This window comes from Lynx rufus, unplaced genomic scaffold (assembly GCF_022079265.1).
Source record: "Lynx rufus isolate CCGP_SWC_20201006 ecotype Redwood Valley unplaced genomic scaffold, mLynRuf1.p SCAF_8, whole genome shotgun sequence".
Classification (NCBI taxonomy): domain Eukaryota; kingdom Metazoa; phylum Chordata; class Mammalia; order Carnivora; family Felidae; genus Lynx; species Lynx rufus.
In genome coordinates, this window is record NW_025814896.1 from 117,274,214 (window position 1) to 117,301,791 (window position 27,578).

The window sequence follows — 27,578 nt, forward strand, 5'->3', positions numbered from 1 at the left end:
CAGGAGTAGAACCCAGTGATTCATCCCTTATATATGATACCCAGTGCTTATCCCAAAATGTGTCCTCCTCAATGCCCATTACCCATTTAACCCATCCCCCACCCCGCACCACTCCAGCAACCCTCAGTTTGTTCTCTGTATTTAAGAGTCTCTTATGGTTTGCCTCCCTCTCTGTTTGTATCTTATTTTTCTTTCCCTTCTGTCATGTTAATCTGTTGAGTTTCTCAAATTCCACATATGAGTGAAATCATATGATATCTGTCTTTCTCTGACTGACTAATTTCGCTTAGCGTAACATCCTCTAGTTCTACCTATGTTGTTGCAAATGGCAAGATTTCATACTTTTCATCACCATGTAGTATTCCAGTGTGTGTGTGTGTGTGTGTGTGTGTGTGTGTGTGTGTGTGTGTGTGTCTTCTTTATCCATTCATCAGTTGATGGATATTTGGGCTCTTTCCATACTTGGGCTATTGTTGATAGCGCTGCTATAAACATCGTGTTCATGTGCCCTTTCAAATCAGCATTTTTGTATCCTTTGCATAAATACCTAGTAGTGCACCTGCTGGGTTGTAGGATAGTTCTATTTTTAATTTTTATGGAAACTCCATACTGTTTTCCAGAGTGGCTGGCTGTACCAGCTTGTATTCCCACTGACAATGCCAAAGGGTTCCCCTTTCTCCAAATCCTCACTAACATCCGTTGTGTCCTGAGTTGTTAATTTTAGCCATTCTGACCGGTGTGAGGTGATATCTCATTATGGTTTTGATTTGTATTTCCCTGATGATGAGTGATGTAGATGATACTTTTAAGTTACTTGGTAGTAAAATATTCAGTGACATCTTCAACATGGGCTCCAGCCCCTGACCCACCCCCAGTCACATGCCCATAAACAAATACAGGGCCAAGTCATAGATGAGGACTAAAAGGCCCCAGTTACCTTAATTCAGTTCAGTAAGACACTATAAGGATTAGGCACCAGATGCTGGCCCTAGGTTCCTAATGTCTGTGCTTTGCCTACCTAAAGAACTGAGTTCCATTTACTTCTGCTTTCCATGAGTCCGTTTCCTCATCTGTAAAATGGGAAGAGTCATGTATTATCCCCGTCCTACAAGAACTGATGTTTATTTTCATTCATGTGAAAATGCCAGGAAAGGAGGAAACTCCCAACTTATATTTGTTACAGCCTTCACCCCCACCCCCCACACATACCCCTCATCTCCTGCCAAGGGATGACTCTAGTAACAGGAGAACATCATAAATCAGTCTCCACATGTACCAATGACAAGCAGACAATATGGCAGCCAGTCTCCACAGTCTGAGTCCCTTCCTGCTTCCAGTAATCTTTCAGGGGATGGATAGGAGAGCACCAGCCTTGGAATCACAAGACAAAGCTCTAGCACTTACTAACTAGTCTTCTGAGCAAGCCTCGTAAGTCTCCATTCCACACTACCTGGCTGTGTGACAAAGAAGATAAGAAGGCCTGTGTGCTTGTCACCCAGGGTGACTATTAAGAATCAGATGAGAAGGTGTGCGCAGGAATACAAAGCCCCTCAGATGGGAGTTAGTGTGCTGAACTGGATGGCCCATGTCTAGTCCAAGGAGAACTAGCTTTATGGACATGAATATTTGGGAGGGAGAGTCCATTTTCACGCTGAGTCCAACTCATTATTAAATCTCCTGGTACACATGGTAAGGACTGTGCTCTGCCACAGTAGGCCCTCAAGAAACTACTGTTATCTCAGCCTTCTCTGGGATACCTCTCAGCTCTGAAGTTGTAGGATCTCAGAGTGTCTGAGGCTATCTTCCTCAATCTCCTAAAGCAGCCCAGGTTGTGTCCTACCTCTGTGAGAAGCTGAGGCACACAGAGACAGCCATAGGCTTGGAGTTTGACAGGGCTGGGTTTGAATCTCAGCTCTGTTACTTACTAAGTCGAGAATAAGATAATTCACCTGCTGGAATCTTAGTTTCCTCATCTGTACAGAGTGGCAACAACACCTTCCCCTCACAGCTTTTGAAAGGTTCAAATGAAATAGCTATGACAAATTCCTTCACAGGGTCTGGTGTAGCATTTGTGTCCAAAGAGTGGTTGGCATTATGATACTTACAGTAATCTAACAGCAATATAACAATTATTACCATCATTGCTTGGATGACATCACTGGCAGGTTTCCAAAGCCAGAGATGCTAGCAGACCACCAATTCCTTTTACGTCTTTCAGGATCCACCCATAGCAGCACCAGCCACACAACCCCTACTCTATGAGCATGAAGAGCCAGAAGTGAGTGTCCACCACCTGCTTGGTGCAGAGGCCATCAGACCCTTGAATCAGAAGCTCAGAGCTGTTTTGAATGATGTCTCTGAGCCTGTTAGGAGCTGTTGGCGGAGCCAACCCACAGAGCTTACACGAGCCAGGAGTTCACATGCTGGACTCTGTATTCCCAGCCTTTGTCACAGTCCATTCTTGCAGTCCTCTGTCTTTTGAGGATGCCATAGACTGGGGAGAAAAAGAGGGCTTCTGCCGTCCCTCTTGGCTCCATGAGAAACATGCCAAACAATTGGATAGACTCCAGCTTCCATGATCTATGATTACAAGGCCTGAGCAAAGAGATGAGTTTTACAACCTCATCTCCAGGAGTCAGTTTTTATTGACTCTTTGGAGGTTTCTGCTTGGTTTGGTTTTAACAAAACTGCATTGCAGGCTTACCAGTGGCTATGGTGACATTTATAATACAGTGGATATTCAGACAGCTCTTTCTAAGACGCTTTGCATATATCTCTTGGGAGGCAGGTAAAAGAAGATGGGCTATTCCTGTCTTGTAGGTGACTGTTCCCCAAGCCCTTATTGATTAAACATATCACTGAAGGGCTGAACCGGCCCCAAACCGGGAGCCTGCTCATTCCAGAAAATTGCAGCTTCCAGTATAGGGCCAGGGACAGTGCCAAAAGATCCTGAGTGCTCAGAGCTTTCTAACCGTGAATATTCAAAGTCTGAGATGAATCAGGAGAGGGGAGAAAAGGTTGGCCCCACTCCTGGGGATTCCTGCCCACCTCAACCCCAGCCCAAAACTTTCTGACTCCCCCATGTGCCTCTGCTTCTAGTACAGTCTCAGCATGCCTTAAAAATTCCAGGTCACTATTTGAGCTGACCCTCTGATGTCATGTGAAAATTGGTGTTGGCAGTTTCAGCCCAGAAATTAACTCCCAGGTGAACATACCCTTGGCACAATCTCATGGCCTCTCAAGTGGTTCTGGCTGTTAGGTTCTAGAAAGCTCCCACGTGGCTGACATGGTAAAATCTTGAAGTCCAAATTCCTTTAGTTTCCTCAAGCATGGCTTAAAGGTATGAGCATTACCCAGGCGAAGCTAATGGGCCCATGATTCCTAGGTTATTAGCAAACCCTTCCTAATACTCTGTAGTGGGCCTCCCTGAAGGCAAAGGTGATATTATTCACCTGGAAGGCAGAGGTAAATGTGTAGGAAATCGTCCTGCATTCTTTCCTGCCACAAGGAAAATGGGGCTTCTTTGTGAGAAATGAGTTGTTTTTTCAGTAGCCCGTGAGCTTCCTGTCCATGGGCTGGTCAACACCAGGTAACCATTCACAAGGAGTTAGTAAAAATATTTTAAAGTTTTTTTCTCCACTTAGTTGGGATGGCTTGGAACTATCCACCTATATTCATTTTCTATAGTGACCATAACAAAGTACCACAAGCTGGGAGGGCTTAAACAACAGAACTTTCTTATCTCATGGTTCTGGAGGCTGCATGTCTAAGCTCAGGACATTAGCTGGACTGGTTCCTTCTGAGAGCTGTGAGGAAGAATCTGTTCCATGCCTCTCCCAGATTCTGGTGGCTTGTTGGCAATCTTTGAAATTCCTTCCCTTATAGATGCATCACCCCATTCTCTGCCTTCCTCTTCAATGATGTTCTCCCTGTATGTTTCTGTCTCTATATCCAATTTTCCCCTTATTATAAGGACACAATCATATTGGATTAGGACCCACCCTAATAATCTCATTTTAATTTGATCACCTTTATAAAGAACTTGTTTCCAAATAAGGTCACATTCTGAGGCACCGGGGGTTAGAACTTTAACATATCTCTTTTGGGATGGGACACAATTAAATACATAACACCACCCTTTCTGTCATCCCTTCTTGAACCACAGTAGACCAGCCAGTAATAACAGATGTCACATCCTCCAAGAAACTCTTCTAAAAACCTCCTGGGTAGTTAGGCACGTGTCACTCTTACTCCTCTAAACCCTATACCAATCACCCCATTCAATCTGGGAGTCAGATGACTAAGGGATACCAAGTTGAGTCTTGATCAGTGAAAGCCCAGCAGAGAAAAAGCAGAAGGGGGATTCTGGGTATAAGGGGCACCTTGAGCACATGCATAGGGGCAGGAAAGAACCCTGGCATGCTCTGGGAACCAGAGGCAGCTCCTGAAGGCATTGGAGAGCACAGTCATGTTTCGCTTTTAAAGAGATGATTCAGGACACAAGGTATAGAATGGAACTCTCCCCTGGCCATGGAATGGAGGTGCATAGTTCAGGCCTCAGTCTTTCTCTGCCACACAAAAGGAAGACACGTGGTGATTTCCAAGATTCGTGCCAGTCATACATCATCATCCATGATACTTGCCACGATACAGTATAACCACTGTAGCAGGGCCAATGAGCCCCCCTGGGCCAAGGAACTCAGAACATGGTCTATCAGTGCCTCTGGAAATTACTTCTGCATTCCTGGATGGCCAGGGATGGGGCAGGTGCAGCATGTGGAACAGGGGATCACCTCTGGTGGGACAAGTCTGTGGGCTTGTCCAGGCTGGTCCAGCCTTTTCCAGCTGACTACTATCCCAGCCTCAGAATTTGCTTACAGGGCTGCAGTTTATGGCCAGGTCTACCCTACCATATGGAGTTTGAGCACAGAGTGGCTTTACTTGGCCAGAGACTCATGACTGAAATGGAGTCTCTGAGCTTGGGCGTCAGCATTTTGCTTGGCGCAGAGGCTTGCATTAATATTGAACCAATCAATACATTAACACATTAAATGGCATTAAGGCTGGCTCTCAAGGGAGCAAGATGGGCGACTGGCTATCATGTGAGCATGGGCAAGGAGGACTGCTTTCAGGCCTGGGAAATCAGGGGTGTCGAGGTAGGGGCACAGGATAAAAGCCCAACCCCAGCCCCACTCAGGACTCAGAGCTCGAGTTAAAGGCAGACTGCTCTGAAGGAAGGATCCTACAGAAATGGCCACATTTCAGGTGTCAGTGTTGTCGTTATCCTTTACCCTGAGGAGGATGTATTTTAAAAACAAAAACAAAAGGAATGCCCGCATTGAGTTAGCTTGAAAAAAAAAACGTTGTGTTTGAAAAGAACAGATGGTGCTGAAAAGTTACTGGAAGAAACAGAGTTAGGAAACCAAATTCCAGATTCTTACTGTCTGCTGGTGGATGATGTGCCCACATCTCCTTACAAAAGGAGTTTGAAAGGCAAAATGATTACCTCGGGCTCTAATCTGAGAACATCCACAGCCCACCCCACCAGAGAGATTATCTGACAAGCCTGTAGAGTATGGAACACTGCTGAGATCCCCTCTTGTGCTCACTTCTGTAATTTTATTTTTTTATTTATTTTTTAATATGAAATTTATTGTCAAATTTGTTTCCATACAACACCCAGTGCTCATCCCAACAGGTGCCCTCCTCAGTGCCCATCACCCATTTTCCCCTCACCCCACCTCCCATCAACCCTCAGTTTATCCTCAGTTTTGTAGAGTCTCTTATGGTTTGCCTCCTTCCCTCTCTGTAACTTCCCCCATCCCCATTTTCCTCCCCCCTGGTCTTCTGTTGGGTTTCTCAGGATCCCCATATGAGTGAAAACATACGGTATCTGTCTTTCTCTGGCTGACTTATTTCACTTAGCATAACACTCTCCAGTTCCATCCATGTTGCTACAAAAGTCCATATTTCATTCTTTCTCATTGCCAAGTAGTATTCCATTGTATATATAAACCACAATGTCTTTATCCATTCATCAGTTGATGGACATTTAGGCTCTTTCCATAATTTGGCTATTGTTGAAAGTGCTGCTATAAACATTGGGGTACAAGTGCCCCTATGCATCAGCACTCCTGTATCCCTTGGGCAAATTCCTACCATTGCTATTCCTGAGTCATAGGGTAGATCTATTTTTAATTTTTTGAGGAACCTCCACACTGTTTTCCAGAGAGGTTGCACCAGTTTGCATTCCCATCAGCAGTGCAAGAGGGTTCCCGTTTCTCCACATCCTCTCCAGCATCTATGGTCTCCTGATTTGTTCATTTTGGCCACTCTGACTGGCATGAGGTGATATCTCAGTGTGATTTTGATTTGTATTTCTCTGATGAGGAGTGACATTGAGCATCTTTTCATGTGCCTGTTGGCCATCTGGATGTCTTCTTTAGAGAAGTGTCTATTCATGTCTTCTGCCCATTTCTTCACTGGATTATTTGTTTTTTGGGTGTGGAGTTTGGTGAGTTCTTTATAGATTTTGGATACCAGCCCTTTGTCTGATATGTCATTTGCAAATATCTTTTCCCATTGCATAATTTTAAATGATTCCTGGAATATGGCACCAACTGAACCCTCTCTCCTTTCCCATTCCTTGCCCAGAATCCAGCCGAGTCCCTCTCTGGTTAGGAATGTTTAGCAGATGCTGGAGGAGGTAGTGGCTTGTGTGGGACCTAAGCCAAAACACAGAGGAACTGAGAGAAGAGCTTCAGGATTCTCAGGCTCCCTCCTCATTTTGAGGTTTTCTCTCACTTGATTTTTTTTTTTTTTTTTTTTTTTTTTGCCTGCTACTCAGTGTTACCTCCTTTAAAAAGAAGAAAAAAAGCACTGGTGAATCCTCTGGGTATTTCTTTATACAACCTGGAGCAAAGAAGAAACCCTCTTAGATGACAAGCTTGGGACTGTCAGTTGCTTGGGAATCAGCTAACATCCTTAAACATTTTACCTTTGCTTGCTGCTTCTAAATGCATGCTAATCCACCAGTCTCTTGACGTAGGGCCAGAGCCTTTGCTTCCACTATAGGCCTGTTGACTGGAGTTCTGCTGTTTCTTTCTACGTAAACCACATTCATGATTTTCAGTTTCAATTTCTTTAAAGCACTTGGGAAGTAGTCTGAGAACTTCTAGAGTTTTAAGCTTTTTTCCCCCCTGATCTTTTCTGTTGCCCCATATATACTGAATTAAACAGCAATTATTTGTAGTGGTTTATCACTACTAGTCTTTACAAAGTAATTCAAATTTTTCTTGCTCATGTTGCATCAACTGAATGAGCACAACTGCATAAACAGACTTGGGAACAAGTATAAGTGATTCTCAGTAGGTGTCTAACTCAGGTGATGGGAGCGGAAGGTGTAGATGCCCTGGAGAGTAACGTCCAGGAGGCACAAAGGGTTCCAATGAATGTGCAATGCAGAGATTATGCTAACTCAGCAAGCTGACTGGTCACATGAGGCCAGTTAAGAGCACTTCTTCAACTGTTATTTTCCTTACAACTGTGGCTATGATCAGTCTACCTATGTTCACCCCACTTGCAAGGATATAGGAGCTAGGTCAGTAGAGATAAATTCACTCTCCTCTTCCTGGCCTGAAATATAGAATGAAGAAAAACATCTCAACTAGGGGCTGGGGGAATCCTGCCTCCCACAAGGCTGCATATCCCAACCTGGATTAGGATAATGTGGAACCTGAGGAGGGAAGGAATAGGGTAGCCTGGGGCAACAATGGGAAAAAAGCCAAAATATTTCTTGAATACCTCCTTTTCTGCACACTGCTGTTCTTCAAATACTAACCACTCTCAACCCACCAAAAAGCTCTTCTAAAAAACTAATCATTTGCATTTAGCATAAACATAAACCTATGTGCAATGTTGTAGAAAGTGCAGCAGTTTTGAGATAAAGAGTGTCAGGTTCATATCACCTCTTATCATTTACTACATGGGCAAGTTGTGTAAGCCTCTCTGAGCCTCAATTTTCTTGCTTATAAAATGGGGGTGATAATATCTGTCTCATGCGTTTATTGTGAATATTAAACAAGATAAAGTAAAATAGCTTTATTTATGTTCTGCCTTAAATCCCTTCTGGAAAGAGGCAGAAAATAAATAAACATGCACACAGACCAATAAAGTGCTTGGCACAATGTTCCCTGGGATACCTGCATTTGTATATTTTTTCTCTTCATCTCCACAGGAGGAAATGAAAGGGGCCTTATGAATCTTGGTATTCTGGGGTGGGAAGTTGCCCCAGATTCCCAAAATCCTACCATATGGCCAGTTTCCTATTCCACCTTCTTCTAATGTTGCTCCTTGAAAGGTCATCTGCCACACTAGATTTAGGAGAGAAAAGAAACACTAACATAATAAGAGCAGTATCACCTAAGGCTTATTGAGTGTTAGCTAAGTGCCCTACATGTCTTACCTCACACAGTCTTCACAACACCCTTGTAAGATTCTATTATTATCCCCACTTCTTAATGACAGAACTCAGGCAGAGACAGGTTAGGTTAGGTGGCTGACTGAAGGTCACAGCCAAAAAGAGACAGACTTTGGACTATAAAACCAGAAATCTGGCTCAGAGTTTGTGGTCTTAATATGTTCCCTTGAAGGAAGTAAAAGGGGAAGAAGGGAAGGGAGGGATGGATGAAAGGAAGGAAAGGAGGGAGGACAGAAAGGAGGAAAATCAGAAGAAGTTAAAGAGAGCTAACGTGCCCATTCACTTTTTCTTTGCTCAAAAGCATGAAAGAAAAATTTGAAGAAACATAGTTTGGGAACATTTTCTTGGACCCTACTAAAGCCAGGTGCAAACTTCCAGATCCCTGCCACCTATACATCATGTCTGATGTAAACCAAAACTGCTTTCTAGCTACCAATGCTAAAGTCTCGGCTGAATCCATCTATGGCCACAGCGAGCACACCCTTTGTTCCAGGAGAACCAGATGCCGCTCAGCCTCCAGGGAGCTTTTTGCCAACATGGACCAGTGGGAGCCATATCCAGAATCAACCTGAAACCTCATAATCTCAGTTCTGATCTAATCCTTTCCAGAGCACATCTGTCTAACTTTTGGGAAATTGTAAAGGGCAAGGGAACAAGGAAGAGTATCCAAGGGTACCTGGATAAAAAAAAACCTCATACACATACATGTTATTATTATTATTACAGAAAATTAACAAGCAACAAAGGACTCCACACTAAAATTTACATTGATCTGGCATTTTTCCCCCGCTATCTCCCATAAAATGCTTTAAATGCAGGCTGATTTAATGGAAGCGATAAAAATAGTGCTGAATGGTTTATATTTGCCGCAGAATTACTATAAGGTATATTTTAAGAAAAAGTTTAAAGTTATGTGTGTTTTTTCCTTTAGGATAAGATTAAGGGGAGAAGGGCAATTGGCTTTTTTTGTTTATTTGTTTGTTTGTTTCTGTATTGATCCAGATGAACTCCCATAGGCTTAGTTTCTTGTTTCTAACAAATCTTCACACCTTCACACCCATGTCTGGACACTTGTCAAGAAAGAGTCTTAGCAAAGAGACATGCAAAGGACTGTCAACAGCAGGGCCGGAGCCTTGACCATGTTATGCTCACTAACAATAATAGTCGTGTGACTGAGCTCTACCAGAAAGGGACACATTTGTTGGCTAATATATGTGGTTTTCATCATCCTCCGCTTAACCCATGAGTTTGGCTGTCTTGGCAAAGGGCCTCGTCACAGTCTAAATGACTTTGCCCTTGTGACCACTACAGAATACGTGGATGACTACATCCTTTATGTTCTGGCCTGCAGCCATGTTCACCAGGGCTAGAAGTTGGAAGAAAGCCTCAAGAAGACAGTTTTTAACCTTAAGAAGCTTAAAAGAGCAGTTTAAGATGGTATTCCTAAAAACTGTGGAGTCACATTAACCTGTGTTTAAAACTCAGCTGGAAGTAGTGTATACCGTACGCCTTCCATAATGTTAACTCTTATTGTTACTCTTGTTAATATCCATATTGACTGGGTTCAAGGTTGACCTGCCCTGTAGAGGACATTCACGCATCAGATGGGACCTCTCCTGGTTGAACACTCAGATCACTTCATGTCTCAATTACTACAATTCTCTGATTCCTTCCTTGGGTTCTAGGTACTTGGACAAGAGGTAGTTTGATGGTTGCTTCCCGTGGCCCTGCTCTATTAAAGAACAGACTTGTAGGCAAATGGAGAGTCAAGAGCTATGTGATGAACCAACCTGTAAACATCCCTCAACCTCCAAACTTTCCCAGTCCTTAGGTTTTTCCTAATAGGAAAGGTATCATTATTACCTGAATGGATAATAGCTAATGATAATGAAATGATGTGAACTTTTAGATAACCTCAGCTCCACTACAATATAAATTTTATCCAAGAATGTCAGAACCTTGTCTGATTTAACAGAAATGTGTTCATGCATTTGTTCTCTCATTCAACAAATACTGAGTATGGATACACAATGATGAGTGAATGATGAATGACCCTAGCTTTAAGAAGGGGTGTGTAAGACACAAGGGACCTCCCTCCTGTAATGACAAATGAAAAACATTGACTTCAACCAGCCTGGACCTCCTGTTCTCAGAATACACAGTCTATATTGCCTTTGCTCATATGTTCACGCAAATATCTCTGCATTTCCTGCCCCCTCTGCACAACCCACCCTCAAGTCTCACCTTGATCACACAACCTGAGACATCACTTTGCCCTCTAAGCTTTAATAGTACATAATGCCTATGCCACTCACTTAGCTTTTCTATACTGCCATTCACTATATATTTTGGTGTTTACTTTTACTCTTTCTCACTAGTCTGTAAGTTCCTTGAGTGCAAAGCTAAATCCTAAACCTTAGGCTCCCCAGAGCATTTAATACTTTATTTAGTGTACAATAGTGCACTGATAAATACCTGAGAAATGGAACTCAATTCAACAAATTCTAACAAGTTCTAAACACAAGGCATCTTTCCACATGCTACAGGAATATACAAAGGTAAATGAGAGGCTTTTACTCTAAAGTGAGATGAGAGCCCTTTGGAGAGCTCTAAATACAGTGTTGACCTCCCATCAGAGTCACTACTGTATTTTGTCGTCTGGGTATTTCAACGTGATTTCTTTGGGCTGTGCTTAACACATGAAGAATCCATTTAAAAATGAAGAATTCTTTCTGGTTTAAACAAATAAGATGTCTGCTATTGATAAATTGCAAATGCTTTTCTCCCATTCTTTTATCTACATTCCTTTACCCCTTGAATCTCATAAATGAGTTGAGATGCTAATAGTTTCATGGACCAGTACCATTCCATGAAGAAAGCTGTGGTCTTCTATAATAAAAGCTCCCACTATTGAGAGCCCCCAAAGGATGTTCCTTCACATACATCCTTCTGACAAATCCTCACAACAATCTGGTGAGGTAGGCATGATTTCCATCTTAAAAATAAGGAAACTGAATATCAGAGAAGTTAAATTACTTGCCTAAGGTCCCTTAGCTAAGCTGATGGTGGAGCTGAGAGCTGACTCTAGGCCTTGCGATACTGCAACAGCTAAAACCATCTCAGAAAGGCATTCCAGTAAATAACATGTAGTTTGAGGGCTTGCTTTTGTGAGCCAGCCCTATGTCAACATCATACCTATTAGAATATCATACAGTAGCAAACTAATACACATTCCTCTGTCTTGTCAACCGCCATCCGTAGTCCTCACAGGCTATCAAAAAGTGCCCCTTCATTCTGGACTTAAAATAACTCTGTGTGTCTTCATCCTCTTGAGTCATGGCTGCCAACCCTTCAATCTTGTCAGCAGCTGCCTCACATCAGATGTGCTGACAGTTTCCGTTAAACAAGTACAGACTCTTCTAGTAAGGAGTGGTGGGAGCTTTGGAGATTCTTGTTTCCATGCGAGAGCTTCTTAGGGTTTTTTGTTTTGTGTGTGCATTTTCTGACAATGTATTTTGTTGTCTGGCTGGCCTGTTTACCCTTAAAATCCAGACTGGTGATTCTTCTAATAATGCAAATGAGACACCTCCTTTCCTACTTTTGGGACACCAGTGATATGAAATGGCAAATGAATATATAGGCTGATCCATAGTTTACACTGACTCCTGTTCTTGCAGTCTGGGAGCAATAATATACTTGATTTTAATCTTAGGTCTGCAGTAACCAAAAATGTGACCTTGGGCAAGTCTTTCCATTTCTCTGAGGAGATGGAACTTAGTCTCTTTGCAGATATAAATCTGTAATTCTTTGCCTAATCACTTCTTCCACCTTCTGTAGAATATTATTTGTGTATTGCAGCCTTCAGGGTTTTCATAAAGTGTTTTGTCACTAGGACTCCTGCAAATTGCTAGAGAAGTATAAGCATTAGATCAATAATGGACCTTGGAGAACTTTTGATCCAATCCTTGCATTCTGCTAACAAAAAAACTAAAACCCAAGGAGGTACAGGAACTTGCCCCAGCCCATGCAAATCCAAAACCAGAATCCAGGATTCAGCTCCCACTGAATGGCCTCTGTTTTTCCTGGGGTTTCCAGTCTCTGGGTCAGAAATGGACCTTGATATTCACAAACCAACTCTGCTTCCTTTTTTTTTTTTTTGATGGATTCTAATTTATTCAGTATAATATAGCCACTCGACAAAAATGTGTGGTCAGGTTTTTTTTCTCAGCAAATTTACACAAAATTGGAGATACTTTCTCTGGTTGAGAATACATTGATCAGAAAACGTGCAAAATTTCAGGCATTCAGAGTAAAGTGCCTTGTTCAAAGTCATCAGAAACATGAGGGGCAGAGCCAAAACTGGAAGTGGAGAGCTCTGGAGAGACAACTGGAAGATAATGGATGGTGACAGGCTGACCATACAGTCTTTCTGGCTTCCCAGAATCCAGATGGACTCCCCACACTGTCAAGTTGATTGATTGAAGCACCAGTACTAAGATAGCCACAAATCCCCAACACATGGACACAGCTGCACATTTGTCTCTAGGAGGATCTAGGTCAGAACATAACCTTCCCTCCTGCAAGCCCAAGTAGAGTTACCACAGCCAAAGAGGAAAACAGAACCCCAATAAGGGAGTTTCATGACTGCTGGGATATAAGCAGAGAAAACGGAGGCAGACAGAAAAGAGAGCTTGCATTTGCTTTTCCTGGGGTTTCCACTGTCTCTTAAACAAAGCTGACCCTAGGTACAAGCTTGCCCTTTTCTTATCCCAACTTCCCTGGTTATAAAATACATGTTTGGCAACTGCCCTGAAAGTTATTAAAGCTGCAGCAGTAAACTATGGGAGGCCAGAGAATTTCAGACAAAAGTTATTGCATCAGTAACTCAGAAACTAATTCCTAAAACTCTTGACACATTTATCCAGAGGGCTAGTGCCAATATAGAAATGGAAATCATTGTCAAGGGCCACAGTGTACCTGGATTAAAATCCATCATTCCTTGCAGCAGAGAGCTATGATTTTGGCAGAATGTGAATAGTCATGCATTTCTCCACCATCTTTCATCAAAAAATAAGGTTCTTTCTTTTTCAGAAGAACAAGAAAAATTCTGCTCTCTTTGTCTCGTTTGTTTTTTTCTTAAGAACCCCATGTTTACATTTTCTTTTCAGATATTTCTTTCTTTGACAGCTCCACATTTAAACCGAAAGGCCTCCTTTACCTTATTCAATTGCACTGGTTTTATTTTGGATAGAAATCCTGCTGGGTACAGTAACAGGGAACAAACTTTACAACAGCAATAATCCCTTCTACAGCATCTATTGTGGGGAAACTTAATACACTTGTATTAAATGGCTGAGGCATTGGCTCCAGTGATCTGAATTAACTACAGAAGAGCATAGTTTGAGAACAAAGCTACCTTCTTCACTCAGCACATTCCTGCTGTATGCCCAGCAATATGGCAGGACTGGAGACTCAAAACTGCCATCCAAGAGCACCCCACTGAAAGACCACTGATTGCCTTAGGCAATGACTTCATCACCAAAAGGTAGCAAAGACAGAAAAGATTTGACAGGATCCAGTGTTAACAAGCAGTTGGAGAAACGGGCTTTCTGACTCACTGTTGGAGGACTGACAATATGCTCAGAGTTTTCAATGTACACACACTTTGACTCGGGTTCTAAGAATTTGTCTTAAGGCAGTTTTACAGAAGCATACGGGGTTAACCTCAGCATGATAATGAAAAGGAAAACTCAGAAGCAATGCACAAATCATTAAATATGCAATCATTGAACTAATCATGCAGTCTATATTTATTGTCTCCTGACATACCATTGAATGGCAAAGTCCAGTCACAGAGAGCACATGTAGGATGGTCTTGTTTATTCTTTTCCTTTTATTTTTTAAAAATTTTTTAAATGTTGATTTATTTTTGAGAGAGAGACAGAGACAGAATGTGAGCACGGGAGGGTCAGAGGGAGAAGGAGACACAGAATCTGAAGCAGGCTCCAGGCTCTGAGCTGTCAGCACAGAGCCCAGTGCAGGGCTCGAACCCACAAACCGTGAGATCATGACCTGAGCTGAAGTTGGATGCTCAATCGACTGAGCCACCCAGGCACCCCTTATTCTTTTTCTTTTTAAATTTTTACTTAAATTCTGGTTAGTTAACATACAGTGCAATATTGGTGTCAAGGGTTGAATTCAGTGATTCTTCATTTACATACAGCAAGATAGTCTTGTTTATATAAAAGCGTAGCTAAAAGGTTACAGAAGTGTTGACAACAGTTATCTCTGGATAATGAGGTTCTGGGTGACTTTTACTTTCCTTTGTTACCTTTCCTGAATGGGTGGATTTTTTTAAATTTCTTTTTATTTTGAGACAGAGAGAGAGAGAGAGAGCAAGGGAGAGGCAGAAAGAGAGGGAGAGAGAGAGAGAGGGGAGAGAGAGAATCCCCAGCAAGCTCCTCACTGCCAACGCAAAGCCTGATGCAGGGCTTGACTTTACAAACTGTGAGATCATGACCTGAGCCAAAATCAAGAGTCAGGTACTTAAACAACTGAGCCACCCAGGAGCCCCTTTCATGTTTTTTACTGTGAGCATTGCTTTGACTTGCGGGAGAAGGAGTGCTTTAAAAAAATTTTTTTAGCAAAAAGCTAATCTTTCTCTAAATTCCTTTGCACTTGTACTTTCCAACCTACCTATGGTCTTACATAATGGTAGGACAATATGAAACATTGTGAGGAGTTCATGGGTATATACATATGTCAAAACTCATTAATTCATACACTTTAATTCACTAAACTATACATTTTAGGGCATGCAATTTGTATATTAAATATACTTCAATAAAACTGTTTTTAAAGGAATTTAAAAGAATGTGTAATTTACTGTATGTCAAATATACTTCAATAAAACTATTTTTTAAATGGAAAAAAAATATGAAATAGTCCAGGTAATTCACCCACTATGCAAAATTGTCAACATAACTATACATATTTTTAAAAAACGGAATCAATGGTGGGAAGTAAATTTGATGTTCCAATCAGTGACAGGAGGCTATTCCAAGAGGTTAATAGCATGAGTGAGGTGTAAAAAATGTTCATTCAGCTTATTCTCTGTTCTCCAGTGGTGTCTGTGTCCTTGAACAGAGATGGCTGCAGAGCTCCCCATTCGACCTACTTCTATCTTCTTCTGTTTGCACCTTTTTTGTAGAGTTCACGCCAATCTTAGGTGCCTTTTACCCCAAAGTACATGCTTCGGTGCACTTTAATTTTCCTGCAGTAAATAAATAGCCCTTGCTAGCTTCCCTTAAGCAACCATATAGCGAACTCAAGGGTTCTGAGACTTTAAAATCAGAAAAAAATCTGAAAAACATTCTTCCCAGAAATAATTATGAATACACCAATAAACCTTCACTCTGCTGACAGGTTTTCTTAAGAACATATATTCTTTTCCTGTAAGACTAACCTGCTAATATAGCCCAAAGGTCTGCAATTGCCTGAAAGAATATGACAAAAGGAACACCGGTGGCCACTGGCCCCAGTGGCTTTGAGAAGTGGGTCTCTGAGTTGGTGGGACAAGAAGGAAACAAATGTGTGTGTTGACGTCAGAATCATTGTTCTCAGAGCCCCTGGGGTCGCATCTGTTGGTGCCCACAAAGAGCATGGGCCCTGAAATCGTTGCAAGCTCTGTGCAGGTTAGGCCTGCTTCTCACCACTGTTTCTCTATGTTCTTCCCCTCTGTTTTCCAATGCAACCAGTTGGACAGTGCTTCAGGGAAGAATTGGGCGACCAGAGAACCCATTCCGAGTGGCCCTGGAATACATCTCTAGTGGAAACCGAAGCTTGTCTGCAGTGGACTTCTTTGCCCTGAAGAACTGCAGTGAAGGTATGTGAATCTGGCTTTCCCCTCCACATCTTGGTAGTGTGCTGTCTTAAGTGTGTTGATAGCCTGCCACCATGATTAGCTGGGAATGTGCTTGTTTATACAGTGAAGTCTATGGTGCCTTGGAGCTGGTTCTGAATATTACCAAGTACTCCATTCCCCAGCTGATGGATTTTCAAAGACTGAGTATGACATTATATCTGCTTACCTTGAAACTTCGTCAAACAGAATAGTCTTTGTTAGAGAACATATCAGCTTAACTTCCCTGGCTGCCAAATGCTTTCAGCTACATTGTTTTGTTTTGTTTTGTTTTTTACTGTGGAAAGTTTCAAATGTGTACAAATAAATAGAATAGTACAATGACCCCCATATACCCTCAACCCAGTTTCAATTGTTATCAACATGCTGCCATTTTTATTTCACCTGTATCTCTACCTACTCCTCACCCTACCAACTTGATAGTGGTTATTATTTTCTTCTTTTTTTCCTGAGGCAAATTGCATGAATAATTATTTTTAATGACTTGATTTCTGCAATTGTTTAGGGGAAACTTGGGAAATGGTTTTATATGAAATCTTTTGCTTATTTTGTAAATACCATGAAGGTATGGTCCACTCGATCGTTGAATTCCTTTTGTGTAAGTCCCACATTGTGTATTTACTCAAGATTTATTACCAAGAAAAAGCATCTCTCTCCTAAAGAATGCTTTGTTGTTGTTTTTTTTTCCTTTTGCCTTTGTTGCCAGGAAACTCTGAACTCAATGTAGTACTTAATCCCAGTAATTACAGCTGTATGTGTTTTTGATAAACTTATTTCCCCTCCCTCTACAGAGTTTTTGACCTTCTACTTTTATTTTCAAATCATATCTCATATGTATCTTTCATTAGATATTGCTTCAAGTCTGATTAGTAAGCAGGAAGAAATGAATCATCAATAGATAACATGAGGTTGATCTTTCCTTGATTGTTTAGAAGACCTAGCATCATAATTATCAACATCCTTTATTGTTTCCCTCATGTAGAATGTATAGGAGATGGGATTGAATCATACAATCTTCAGGAAGAAGTTGCTTTCATTACTGCTATTCTGCTGTGCCTGTCTCTGACCAGAGGTTCACTGGGAAGGAAGATCTCAGGTGTGCCATGGAATCTGTGGTCTAAGAGGCCCAAGGATAAAGTATGGAGAGGAATGAAGTCTGTGGCACTCCCAGACCTAAATTCTCAATTTAGACTGTTCATAAACAACCATGAAGGCCCATAACACCCAGAAATCTGTTGCATGCAGAAAAGCTCAGCTTTAAATCACAGGCCTCTTAGAGGTGGTGTATGTACGAAGGGAACTCCCTTAAGAGACTACTGACCAGCCAGTTTCTTATGCTGTTAGGGGTCTTCATTCATTGCTGGTCTTGTAAGAACTTCCACAAAATGGTTTTCTTTTTCCTTTAATGAAAACTGGTTTATGTGTGAGAAAAAGAAAAATCATCATAATGTGATAGATTGAACTTCAGTTCAAGTTGAAAAGGTGGTTAACCTATGATGTGAAGCAATGTATAAGAAACATGTGGTTTGGGAGAAAGCCAGAGCTTGTACAAATGTTTCCACATTCACAAACTTGGGGATTTGTGAATGGCTCTGGACACCATCAATCCTCACAGATGTCAATGTCTATGTACTGTCCAAAAGAGACCATCTATTGAAATGGAGCCAGTTAACAGGAATGTGACAGGGAGAAGGTATCAGTTCCCAGAATTGGCCTAATCTCATTTGAGTAATGTGAAAAGAAGGGAACAGGAGGCAAAAAACTCCAGATATCTGGTCCAGCCCAAATAATGTTGCAAAAATTCTTTGTACATCTGAGTCAAGGATCTCAAACAAATTTTTCCTCCCTTACCCCTATGACTCCATTTAACCTAAAAAATTCTTCCTCTATATCTTATGTTGCATTTGCAGTGAGTTTGTTTCAGGGTTTAAAAGACCTGTTTCTTGTCTGCTTCTCTACCCTTATGAAACCAAGAGAGTTGACCTCTCTTGATCCAAAAAGTATGTCTTCTGACAGGTCACTTTCTTAGAGGAGGGAGGAAAGAAGTCTGCTTCTAATTCCTTAGAGCAGGTAGATTGGCCAAGAGACCTAGGAAGGTTCTCATGTCCCAGCTACCTTCCTTCAGAGATTCCATGTATAAGAACAGATGCTCCATGGAGAGGCAGATGTTCTCTGCACCCCTTCTCTGACTTGAACTCCTGTGGCCACCAAGGGGTATGAAGGGATAAGTATGGATGTGTAAAGCACAGAACAGAGAAAAACAAAGTAATTCCTGTGCTTCCTGGGAACTTATAATTTTCCCTCCCATGGTAGAACAATTCAGGTGCACATCAGTTGGTATGGACAAGTTGCAGACATAAGAAGCATCCTAAAACTACATTCATGTTTTTAAATGGAAGGAGTTGTTTCTGAGGTACACTCAAAGCCTATTTGATATAGACAAATGTCTGTGTTTTCTTATGTCATTGCTTTGGTTTAGGTCATGAAAGGAAGGAAATAAGGAGAGTAGTATTGTCTTCGAGAGAGTGAACAGGGCTGGTGGCATGTTAGCCAGGGTTATAGATAGGTCTACAGGATGCCTGGTCTATTTTCTGATAGTAACTTGGTCCCCTCCTGATGAGACACAGACAGAATATTAAATAAGAAACATCTGTAGAACTCTACAGCTCTTCCTTGGCCTACATGAGGAGAGGTGCCATTTTAGTTAGTATGGAGAAGACTTACAGGGGATGTTGGGACAATTTTCCCCATATAGGAGATTATACTTATTTGTGGATGTCATGGGCTGAGTCCATACCTCTTTCCTCTCTTAATCCTGACAGCTATCACAGTGTGTAACACTTAATAGGTGCTCAGTTAATAAGCAATAAAAGTTAACATCAACAGAGCACTTACCATGCACGAAGGGAAGTGCTGATCCTTTCACATGTGTTATCTCATGTGAACTTTACACTAGTGCTATAAAGCAGGTTCTATTATTTTATTTTACAAATGGGGAAACTGAAGCTCACAGAAGTCTCAAAACTTGCCCAGGTCATTCAATTAGGGAAAGATAGAGCCAAACTCAATCCCAAGTCAGTCTGACCACCAAGCCAGTGTTTCTGGCCACCACATTCTATCACCTTTCTAGACTGTGTAGAGGAAGAGTTTTATTTATTACCAGAAGATTTAGAATTATCTTTGACTCATCCTCCTCTCCCTACATCCAAATGGCCAAGCCCTGAGCTTTAGACTCATGGCTGCCTTACATCCTATCTGTTGCTATCTAGATGCTACTGTTGTTGTCTCTTGAATTTACCCTTATGACTTCATTTCCACAACAACGTACCTTATCTGGGCCTTTGTTACACATCCCTGGGCTTTGGCAGTAGCCAGCTAGTCTGGCTGATGCCATTATCCATCCCTAACATATTGCCACACCAATCTGCCCAAAATTCCCTTTCTTTGTGGCACTTTCATGACATCTCAGTAACTTCTTATTGCCTCACACATCAGAAATATGAGGGGGCTAGACTGGGCCACCTCACTCATTCCTGGGTCCAGGAAAGTGATGGGCTGGGGATCACCCAGCTGGTTGGTGATAGAGCTGGGAGTGACATCAGAGCCATCTCGACTCCAGCCTCAGTACTTTCACCACTGTTTAGTCCTGCCTGGAAAGCCTGAGTGTCTCTGCCTGACTTCCAAGCTTCTTTACAATCTGGGCTCAGGACCTGTCCAACGTTATGCCCTCTGTTTTCCACACCTCCTGCCCTCTAGTCAGACTGGTTTTCTGTCCACTGTACCAGGAATGGCCACCTTGGTCCCAGGTCTTCCATTTTGAATGCAGACTCATCATTTAGGATCCAGTTTAGGGCCCGAACCCTCCAGAACATCATTCATAGATACAAAAATCTTTCTCAGAAGGCTTTGCTATTACATCTAAATTTAGCATCTATTTTATAATTCTTTCCAAGTTAGTTATTTTGGGACCCTAACTTGAGGTTTGGGATCTTGTCTTATATTTCTTTTATTTCTCCAGGGGGCATGTAACACAGTGCTAAACACATAGAAAACACTACGTAAATATTTGTTGACTGATTGTTAGTTAATCATTGATAAATGCTGCTCCTGCTTTTATAGCTTTGGGCTATTAGCCTATTATTTCCAAAAGAAGGTAGCAGTGAATGTAAATTTGTTAGAAGAGGTTTTTTCCTGATGTTAAAAGAAAAATAGTTGATAAATTCGTCAATGATGGGAGAGATATCAGCCTCCAGAGACACCCATGCTTGGGCTTCCAGGAACCCTTCACCCATTCACAAAGACTTTTCTTCAGCAGACAAGCCAAAGCAATAGAATTGTGCAGGATACTCATCAGGACTCCACGTGTTCAGAGGAGTCTACAGAAAAACACGTCGGAAGGGGCAGGACTAGCTTCCTGAAAATGATTTGTAAAAACACTGTGCCTTTTAGCAGCTCATAAGAATATACCCCAATGTTTATAGCAGCACTTTCAGCAATAGCCAAATTATGGAAAGAGCCTAAATGTCCATCAACTGATGAATGGATAAAGAAGATGTAGTTTATATATACAATGGAATACTACTTGGCAATGAGAAAGAATGAAATCTGGCCATTTGTAGCAACGTGGATGGAACTGGAGAGTGTTATGCTAAGTGAAATAAGTCAGCCAGAGAAAGACAGATACCGTATGTTTTCACTCATATGAGGATCCTGAGAATCTCAACAGAAGACCAGGGGAAAGGAGAATGGTGGGGGGGGGGGAGTTACAGAGAGGGAAGGAGGTAAACTATAAGAGACTCTTAAATACTGAGAACAAACTGAGGGTTGATAGGGGGTGGGGTGAGGGGAAAATGGGTGATGGGCATTGAGGAGAGTACCTGTTGGGATGAGCACTGGGTGTTGTATGGAAACCAATTTGAGAATAAATTTCATTTAAAAAAAAAGAATATAATTGCAAACACCCATCTCACACCTTCTATGTGCCAGGCTCCATTCTAAATTCTTTGCGTATATTAACTCATTTTTGCCTCACAATAATACTATGAGGTATGCATTATCATTATCAGCATTTCCACTGTATAGATGAGGAAATCGAGGCACAGAGACTTAAGTAATTTGCCCCAAGTCTCACAGCTGATACTGGAACAGAGCTCATCTACTCCAGTATCCATGCTCTTAGCTGCTGTGTGTTGCTGCTACTTCCTAGAAATCACCCCAGAAAGCATCTATTCTGACTCCCTCACCAGTGGAAATTGAATAAACAAACCACCCAAAGGTTTACCTTGAGTTTTGATACACTAAATTATTGGCCACCCCAATGTGATTTCTACCTTCACCTCATGGTTCTCAAGCTCTCAGTTTTTCTAAGAATCTAATTTAGAACTTCCCTTTCCCTGCCTAGGTTGGTCAGAGGTGGTTTAGGTGTACCACTGCCCACTGGCCAACAGTGGACACCCCATCCATGAACATCAAGGAGCTGCAGATGGCACCTGTGTGAGCCTAAATACATTTTACCACCAGTCCCCATGGTTCTTGTTCTCTTTCATGAACCTACAAGAATCATATCTGAGGTTTCCTGGGTCAGAACCACATTCAGCTCACTAACAGATTTCTCAGCAAGAAGCACTCTTGGTTCCTTACCCTACTGAGACACTTTCAGACACAGTAATTTCTCTGATGTGCCCAGCAGAGAGGATGTCATAATCCTCATGTGACCAATGAGGGGTTATTTCACTAACTTCTGTAGTCCAGGAAGGGGCAGGAATCCAGTGTCAAAAGCAGTCCCACCACCATGGATACCTTAAAACACATGTTCCTAAAGAATTGGGGATGCACAGGTATCTTAACCTCTCTAGACCTAAAATGATGGCATTTAAACTGGATCTATGGTCTTCAAAGATTTTTTAGAGACTGAACCCTTAATTTAACTAAAGTTTTATATATACATCCATTATATAAAAGTACACAAGCAAAGCTTCCCTAGGAAAAGTGATGGTTGGAACCTACTTCCACAGCCCTTGACACCCACTCCCCCACCACCTCCATGGGGGTTCATAAAATACATTTTGAGAACCACTGGGCATTCTTATTTTCAATTCTCCTATTAATTCCAGGTTTTTGATCTTATGATTCTGTGCTTACATAAAACGTGATCGCCAAAAGTTGTTAACATTAATTGTACCTTCCTTAAACAATTAAGACTAAGGACAAAGCTGCTATACTTTGGGCTATGGCCCATTTACACAAGGCAAGTTCTTGTCTCACTGAGTCCTGGCTTTGAGATGCTAAGTATGGAGCTGGTATGAATGTTTCCAGTAAAAAACAAAAATGTGTGGCATGTCCCAATGTTGTTCCCTCTCTCTCCTCCTACTCCACCAAAGACAATGATGGCCAGGCAAGAATGCTCTCCTTAGGCCAAGAGGGGACAAGAGGAAACGAAAGAAGCTGAGCAAATGGATTCTAATCTTGGCCAGCCGTGTGGAACCAATCAATCTCTGGAGTAAGCTCCAAAATCCAGCTGGGTAAAATGAGGGATAACCTCATGGGCTCCTGGCAGCCTGGCCCAAATGGGGCATTTTCTGTTCCAACAGCAAGCAACACCCCAGCAAGATCCTCAGTCCGTGCTTGTAAAATGGTGATTACTGTGGCACTGTCCTCGGGCTGCCAGCAGAAAACTCTCTATGTAGTAGAAACATCGGTCGTTCCGTCCACAGACTTGCCCGTTCCTTCGACATTTACTGAGCACATACTAGACTGAATGCTCCGTGATACTGATAGAAACTTGCTTCTGTCTTACGACTGAGTTTTGGTGTGGGGCCTTAAAATCCCCATTCTGCTTTGCACAAAACTGCTCCCCCAAGGGCATCCCTGACTTACATTTAATTCGCACCAGAGGTATTGAATAAATGCTCCATTTGTACAGGTCTCTTCCTCTACACTGGTTGCCATGTGTATTGCTCAGAAATACCACAAAATGAGCACTGAACCAGCAATCAGGGGATCAAAGTCCCCTTTCCGCCTCTTATTTGCCAGAGTCGAGCCAACTCTTCAGATCAGAAGGAATATTAAAGGTCTCTATCAGAATTGGCACATCGTTGGTGTTTTTTATTTAAAATAGGAATAAAAATATGTCAGTGGTTGTCCCAAAACTGACCTTAACCATGAGGGTCAAATGAGAAGATGGCTGTGGGGACGCATTATGGATGATGATGCCCTGAGCTACCTGACCTCTCTGCAACTCACCTGCCTGAAGCCTGTAAAAACAAAGGTGCTCCCTCACTGATGCTCCGTTTCTTATGGAGAAAGTACTAGTCACAGAAGCAAATTGGCTCTTCTGATGCCTCCTGCAAAATTATGTGATGCTAACAATAACCAAATGCCAAGCAGGTGTTGAGAGCCACAGAACTGCCAATCTGACACTGACACCAAGGTGGCTATCACCCAGCTTAGTCACTTCAAGGGACTGAGTCAACTGTGCAGTGGTGGTTGTAATGCTTGGAAGTGAAAGCCAAGGAGAGATAGCAACCACAGCCATGTCCCTTGGTTCTCCCTGTGCCCTCCACGTGAAGGGTAAGGCCCACTTACAAAACATTCTCCTTATGAACTGCCTATTTCTAAAATTTCCCACTCATCACTTACCTGTGGATTGTACTGTTTAAAAGATAAGCATTAAAATTGTGATTTCCTGTAGCCACTGAGATCTCTCTCACATTTCCCCAAACACCTCGCACCTCAACCTTTTGTTCCAGCGGTGCCCCCTTTAGAGTCCCCTCCCCCTCCCATCCCCAATATCTGTCTCCTCAAGCCCTACACTTCTTTCAAACTTCAGCTCCAATGCTATCTTCTCCAAGAAGTCTCAGCTCAGAATTATGTCTCCATATATTTCCTTTTTAGAACAGTCTACTTCTTTCCAGAGTTATTTATGTATCTTGCTCAATAGATGCTAAATTCCTAGAATCAAAGACTGTGTCTTTTTCTTTTTAATCTCTGTACCCCAATTAGCAACTAACAGTGCTTCGCTCATAGTAAGCACTGAATAAAGCTTTTCTGGTTACAATGGAGGACGAGGATTACAGGCTTTGGAAACAGACAGAATGAGTGTGGCATTCCAGGTCTATCACTTACAACCCTTCTGAGCTCAGAAGAGTTTTTAAGAATCTTTGAGTTTTGGGGGCACCTGGGTGGCTCAGTCGGTTGAGCGTCCAACTTCGGCTCAGGTCAGGATCTCGCAGTTTGTGAGTTCGAACCCCACGTCGGGCTCTGTGCTGACAACTCAGAGCCTGGAGCCTGCTTCAGATTCTGTCTGTCTGTCTGTCTCTCTCTCTCTCTCTCTCTCTTTCTCGCTCTCTGCCCCTCCCCCACTCATGCTCTGTTTCTCTCTCTCTCTCTGCCCCTCCTCCACTCATGCTCTGTCTCTCATGCTCTCTCTCTCCTTCGGAAATAAACATTAAAAAAAAACTCTTTTGAGTTTTGGTTTTCTCAACAGTAAATGGGACTAATGTTACATAATTATAGGTTTGTTGAGAAATGAAAAACTGATATTATGCATCCAGCCCCTGGCACGGTGCTTGGCACAATAAATGTACCATTGCCTTCCCCCTTCCTCACCCCTGAGATGAATGTCCTCATTCTGGAACCAGGATGGGATAATTCATCACCAGTATCCCAGGATATGTTTGCAGGCTCAGGCCCACCTTTCCCTTTACATCTGCACCTTGTCTGAGCCATTGGGCCAAGGGCAAGTTCACCCCCGCTGCCAGCAGAAACTTGGAAAGCCCAGATCTGTTTTCTGATTTAGAAGGCGGTTGCTTTTCTTCCCGCCCACAATCTATGCTTTTCTCTCTGATAATGTCATTTTTTTTTTCCCTTTGTGACTGCGTGCCCAGAATCCAATGTGCCCTGCAAAAGAGTGGGACTGTTTAATCCTGTGGGGATCCTTAGTGGCCAAGGAAGACCCGAACATCCTGTGATGTACGCTTATCATACTTCTGAGAATAGGATCTAAATCAGCCAGGCCCCCAGCTGGTGGAACCAGGAAAGCATTTTGCTTGCCCCTCCTTTCCCTACGGATGTACAGCTGCTGTTGGCAGAAACTTCCTTACATTGGAATGGCTTATTCATAACCACTAATAAACCCAATTAAAAATGCCCCACAAAGTACATAGGAACAATGATTGCTCGATCAACTCTTTTAAATATTTGACCATTGGAAATCACCCGGAAATGGAGGCCAAGACAAAAGGTTTTTAAATATAAATAAATAAGGAACCAGTGCACTGAGGTCATTGTCCTCCCAGAAGAAAATTACTTTCAAATTACAACTACATAAAAGAAATAATTGAAAAGATTAATCACACTAAAATAATTGGTCTATTTTACAAGTAATTTGGAGCAATATTCAGTCATTGACATAAATGTCTAGTAGTAAAATAGTAATGAATTTCATTCTCTGACTAATGTATTTATTTTATTAATGGTACTAAATGGCGTTGTTACTCCTTATAAATATTTCATAACTTTTAATTCATTAAAATGTTCAAGGAATTTCCAAAAGTATTTATTAGTTTTAAATCATCCTTAGTATTCAATATGCGATTGCCATTCTGCCTGGGTAATTAAAAAAATTATTGTTTTGGGTAATGGGAGTCTCTTTGAATGTGGAGGATTAAGCCCCAGTTATTAATGAGATCGACGCTCCTGCTGGTGATGAATGAGGGGCTTGGTGAAGCTATGCTCCCCCTCTAGGTCTCTATCTGTGCCTGTGAGGCGAACCCAAATAAATAAATTCCAGAGATAAGAGAAATGTCAGTTTAGACATTGGTTTCAAACCACCACCTCTCCCACATCCTCTCCATCTTCCAGAAACAGCTGACAGCAGAATTCGTACATTCTGACCTCACCTCCTCTCTGTTTCTTTCATTCTTTGATAGAGGCCATAAGGAGGGAAATGGGCATAAGATGCAACAGAGAGAAAAGCAAGGGACGTTGCATCATGAACAGTGGAAAGAAGATAGGATTTGGATAAGAAAACGTGGACTTGAATCCTAGCTGAGTTGTTTGGGTGTTGTGTGTCCGCTACACCCTGCAGTGCTAGATAATTAATGTGTAAAATGAAGACGTTGGCACCTACTCCATGTGAGGACTTAATTCACGTGGGGATTAAATATGATAGTGTGTATGCCTTACATGACACAGTGCCTGCAACCTAGCAGGAAATCAAACAGGGTTAGTTCTCCCCCTCCCTAAGTCCAAACAGTAATGTGGATCCAGTGGCCTTGACAATTCTTAATTAAGCACGGTACAAATAATTGGTGTGAGTCATCAAGATAAACTGGACCAACAGTGAATTGTTCAACTTCAAGGGCTTGGTGAAGTCTAAGGACATCCCCTGGAGGAAGAATGGGATGGCTCCACTCTCAGTGCCCTGTCCCACAGGTCTGAGGTCAGGCTCACTGCCCTATCTCCCAAGCCCCATCCACATAGGAAGTGGCTAAAGGCATTTGGCTGTGAGAAAATAGGGAGGGACCAGGATCTAACAAGTGGGTTGGGATAAAGGAGCAGGTGTTTCTCACATTTGGACCCTTGTACTTTGAGGATATATAGTGGCGCTCTGGGCACATGCAAACCCACAGAATTAACATGGTACACTTTACCAAAATGTTGGAACAGAGGGATATTTTTATATTTAAACCAACATGGCTATATACTGGGCTTCAATGCAAATTACACACAAATCTTAAGATAAAACATGAGGTTTAAGACCTTTTCTGCTGGAAGTGATCCCCCAGATTCTGGGAGGTGACATCACCCTTGTCTGCCATGGGGGGTACATCAAAGGGGATGTTGGTGAAGCACAACTCTAATGGGACAGAGGGACAGGAGTTAAAACAAGGAAGTATGGCAGCCTGGAAAGCTGGACCAAATCAAAGGTACTCTTTCAGTTGCAAGCCATTGGTGGATGTGATGGCAGGCCAAATCCCAAGGTGACACCAGAGACCAGCAGGGGGGCCCTAACCTACCAAATCAGTCAGAAGGACTCAATTCCTAAAATTTATGTACCAAATCAGGGCCAAACTAACCAAATATTAGATTTAAAAGTCCCCTTTGTATTGACCTAAAGCTTATTAAATTTCCCCAAAGACAGAATGGATTGCAGAATTGGCTTTGTTTTGAAGGGAG

The 27,578-nt window shown here is 42.1% G+C and overlaps 1 protein-coding gene across 1 annotated transcript in view; it reads left to right on the forward strand.

Annotated features, from left to right (window-relative positions):
- The window catches only part of ALK (ALK receptor tyrosine kinase), a 674,721-nt gene that overhangs the window by 476,500 nt on the left and 170,643 nt on the right, over positions 1–27,578 (forward strand). The window contains exon 5 of the mRNA XM_047068721.1: positions 16,237–16,364. Coding sequence (XP_046924677.1) covers positions 16,237–16,364 — 128 coding nt within the window. The remainder of the gene's footprint in view (positions 1–16,236; positions 16,365–27,578) is intronic.